Source organism: Borostomias antarcticus (genome assembly GCF_949987555.1).
Source record: "Borostomias antarcticus genome assembly, contig: scaffold_143, whole genome shotgun sequence".
Taxonomy (NCBI): domain Eukaryota; kingdom Metazoa; phylum Chordata; class Actinopteri; order Stomiiformes; family Stomiidae; genus Borostomias; species Borostomias antarcticus.
In genome coordinates this window covers 203,687-207,500 of record NW_028176034.1, presented here as the reverse complement: position 1 = coordinate 207,500, position 3,814 = coordinate 203,687, and the positions used below count along the sequence as shown (strand labels likewise).

General features: G+C 45.8%; 1 protein-coding gene across 1 annotated transcript in view; it reads left to right on the top strand.

The window, feature by feature from the left end:
• Nucleotides 1–1,750, top strand: part of LOC311328916 (poly [ADP-ribose] polymerase tankyrase-1-like) — a gene marked incomplete at its 5' end in the record, with an annotated part of 13,776 nt that extends 12,026 nt beyond the window's left edge. Inside the window, 2 exons of the mRNA XM_084462813.1 lie at nt 364–520; nt 1,631–1,750. Of these exons, the coding sequence (XP_084318939.1) occupies nt 364–520; nt 1,631–1,717 (244 nt within the window). The 3' untranslated portion in view covers nt 1,718–1,750. The remainder of the gene's footprint in view (nt 1–363; nt 521–1,630) is intronic.
• Between the last annotated feature and the right edge of the window lie 2,064 nt (nt 1,751–3,814).

Below are 3,814 nucleotides of genomic sequence, written 5' to 3'. Positions count from 1 at the left end.
GCACACACACACGTGTGTGTGTGTGTGTGTGTGTGTGTGTGTGTGTGTGTGTGTGTTTGTTTGTGGTGTACTAACATGCCTCTGTGTGTGTGTGTGTGTGTGTGTGTGTGTGTGTGTGTGTGTGTGTGTGTTTGTGGTGTGCTAACATGCCTCTGTGTGTGTGTGTGTTTGTGGTGTACTAACATGCCTCTGTGTGTGTGTGTGTGTGTGTGTGTGTGTGTGTGTGTGTGTGTGTGTGTGTGTGTGTGTGTGTGTGGTGTACTAACATGCCTCTGTGTGTGTGTGTGTGTGTGTGTGTGTGTATGTGGTGTACTAACATGCCTCTGTGTGTGTGTGTGTGTGTGTGTGTGTGTGTGTGTGCAGGCAGATGTTGTTCTGCAGGGTGACTCTGGGTAAGTCGTTCCTCCAGTTCAGCGCGATGAAGATGGCCCACGCCCCGCCCGGACACCACTCTGTGATTGGTCGACCCAGCGTCAACGGCCTGGCCTACGCTGAATACGTCATCTACAGAGGAGAGCAGGTCAGACACACACACACACACACACACACACAAATCTGTCTCTGCTCTACCTCTCCTCGGTCTTTACTGTGTCTCTACTCTATCTCTACTGTGTATCTACTCTGTCTCTGTCTACTCTCTCTGCCCTGTCTCTACTGTGTGTCTACTCTCTCTACCCCGTCTCTACTGTGTGTCTACTCTCTCTACTGTGTGTCTACTCTCTCTACTCTGTCTCTCCTGTGTGTCTACTCTCTCTACTCTGTCTCTCCTGTGTGTCTACTCTCTCTACTCTGTCTCTCCTGTGTCCCTACCCTGTCTCTACTGTGTGTCTAGTCTCTACTCTGTCTCTACTGTGTGTCTACTCTCTCTACTCTGTCTCTCCTGTGTCCCTACCCTGTCTCTACTGTGTGTCTAGTCTCTACTCTGTCTCTACTGTGTGTCTACTCTCTCTACTGTGTCTCTACTGTGTGTCTAGTCTCTACTCTGTCTCTACTGTGTTTCTACTCTCTCTGTCTCTACTGTGTCTCTACTGTCTCTACTGTGTGTCTAGTCTCTACTCTGTCTCTACTGTATGTCTAGTCTCTACTCTGTCTCTACTGTGTGTCTACTCTCTCTACTCTGTCTCTACTGTGTGTCTAGTCTCTACTCTGTCTCTACTGTGTGTCTACTCTCTCTACTGTCTCTACTGTGTGTCTACTCTCTCTACTCTGTCTCTACTGTGTGTCTACTCTCTCTACCCTGTCTCTACTGGGGTACAACCAGCCCCATGGCTCTAGACTTTTTTTCAACTGAAAAAAGTTGAACTACATGTGCTCAAGTCAGGCTAGCTTAAATGACGTCTACCTATAAAAGACTGTTCTGACGCCAACGGTGGGTTTTTGGCAAGCGAACGTTAGCACTAGCTGACATTAGCTAGCTATCTTAACTTGGCTTTGTAGTCTGCAATAACGCGACACTCATTGCTAACGTAGGTGTAAAAAATCGGCGGCCTAGCCAGCTCTAAACTCCAGCTCTAGCGCTCTGAGCAGCTGTGAGCTCGGCGCTGTTCAGATACATACAGCTGGTTGGTGGACACACAGCCTAGTCTAGCCTAGCCTAGCCTAGTCTAGCATTGTGTTCTGTCCCCCCCAGGCCTACCCAGAGTACCTGATCACTTACCAGATCCTGAAGCCAGAGACCAGCACACCGCCCCCAGCCCCCGCAGAGCAGAAGACCTAGTCAAGACCAGGACCAGGACTGGAACCAGGACCAGGACCAGACCGGGTCCAGGACTGGAACCAGGACCAGACCAGGACCAGAACCAGGACTGAAACCAGGACTGGAACCAGGACTGGAACCAGGACCAGACCAGGACTGGAACCAGGACCAATACCAGTACCGGGACCAGGACCAGGACTGGAACCTGGACCACAGACTGTTACCCTTCTTATAATACTTGAGACATTCTAGGCTGGACCAACCCAATCACATACACTCCACCTCAGCCCTGCTGGACCACCCCCCCCCAGCAGTCCTCCTTCCTGTCTCCTCTCGTGGACAATCAGAGCCCCCCCCCACACACACACACACACACTCTCCCCATGTTCTCTCACTCACAGCTCTCACCCCCCAACACACACACACACACACACACACTCCCCATGTTCTCTCACTCACAGCTCTCACCCCCCAACACACACACACACACACACACACACTCCCCATGTTCTCTCACTCAGCGAGCATACAGAGATGATGTGTAGCTCAGGGTTAGAGCAGCTTCCCTCTAACATATAAACACACACACACACACACACCGAACCACCTCTACTACATCACAACCCCAGTGTGTTAATAAATTGACAGCAGCATCACATTCCTGTTCTCAAAGCTCTGCTTTGTCATCTGTCGGCTTCATGTTGTCTTCTGGTTATTGTCGTGTATTAATTTGCCTAATTAAGCTCGACCCTTTGTTCTAATCAAGATTATATTATATGTGTCTATTCTTAAAGTCAGTTTAGGCCAGAAGCAGCATATTGTGACAAGCAAGGCTCCGAACCGGTTCAAGGAACGGAAACGAAAACCGAAAACGAACGGTATTTTACGAGGAACAGAAACAGGAACGAAAACGAAATGGTCTTTAATTGTTCCAGAACAGAAACGTTAATTTGAAATCTTTAAAACCGGTTAATAACATTATTTTTTCGTTCTTTGTAGTAGGCCTATATAACTTAAAAATAATTGTAAAAAAGAAGAAAGCTGAGCCTTTTATGGCCGAATAGGCTAAATTAAATTAATTAAATTTGTAGCCTACATCTTGTCCTGTTTTTGTAATGTAGCCTAGGCCCCTAAATCTGTTATTTCACAGTCAGGATCTTAAATGCTTGCTTAGCGAAATGAAGAGATTTAGATATTACAACAACACACAACATGCATAGCCTAGTTCCGACTAGGGATGTGCGCAGCGACTATTTTCACTGATGACTAGACGGTGGTTTTGTAACCGATTATATGACTAGTCTAAAAACAGGATTCCCAAGTTTCTACAACAAGTGCTATTTAGAAAAATTGAGGATGTTTCTCAAACTCTGCGAGCTAAGATGCATGACTATTCTTGATGTTTCCCAACTACTCAGCGGCAGCCAATTTGCATGAGTTGCGCAGGGCTGTCACACACTCTCCTTTGTTTTCCAGTGCAAAACAGTAGTTCAGCCTGTCCTTACAGCTTATTACTTAGCAAAGATATCAATGTGATTTATTTTGTTTAATTGAAGAAGAGTAGGATAGCCTATAGCCTGTAATGTTTCAGTAGGCTAAAACTAGATTTCACATAAAGACCGCGGATGTCAGAGAGGGCAATAACGTTCGAAGGCAAATTTATTCCAACATTGGTCCACAAAGAATGATGCAAATAATAAAGTGAAAGAAATAATAGCCTACTGTGCAAATATAATGTTTTATATGGACCTGCCTACTGTGCAAATATAATGTTTTATATGGACCTGCGTGTCTGCAATAAAGTTCCTCTATCTTTATAACCAACATTCAGCGGAAGCCAATTTTCACTCTTTGCGCATCTCGCTCCAAGTATGGTTTGGCTATTTAAGACACAGAGTACAGTTGCTTGGATGTATACTAGTATGCATAAACCTATGTTTTGCGAATTTAATGGTCTGCCTCCTTCAGAGTTCAACTCGGCAATTAGGCTGTGAAAGCGAGCGCGCCTCTTGGAATCTAGTCATATGCCTATAGTTGCACAGATTTCTGTCACGTCTTGACTTTCACAAACCAAATGATTAGGCTACATTAATTAATATGAGCACACTTTAGTGACAA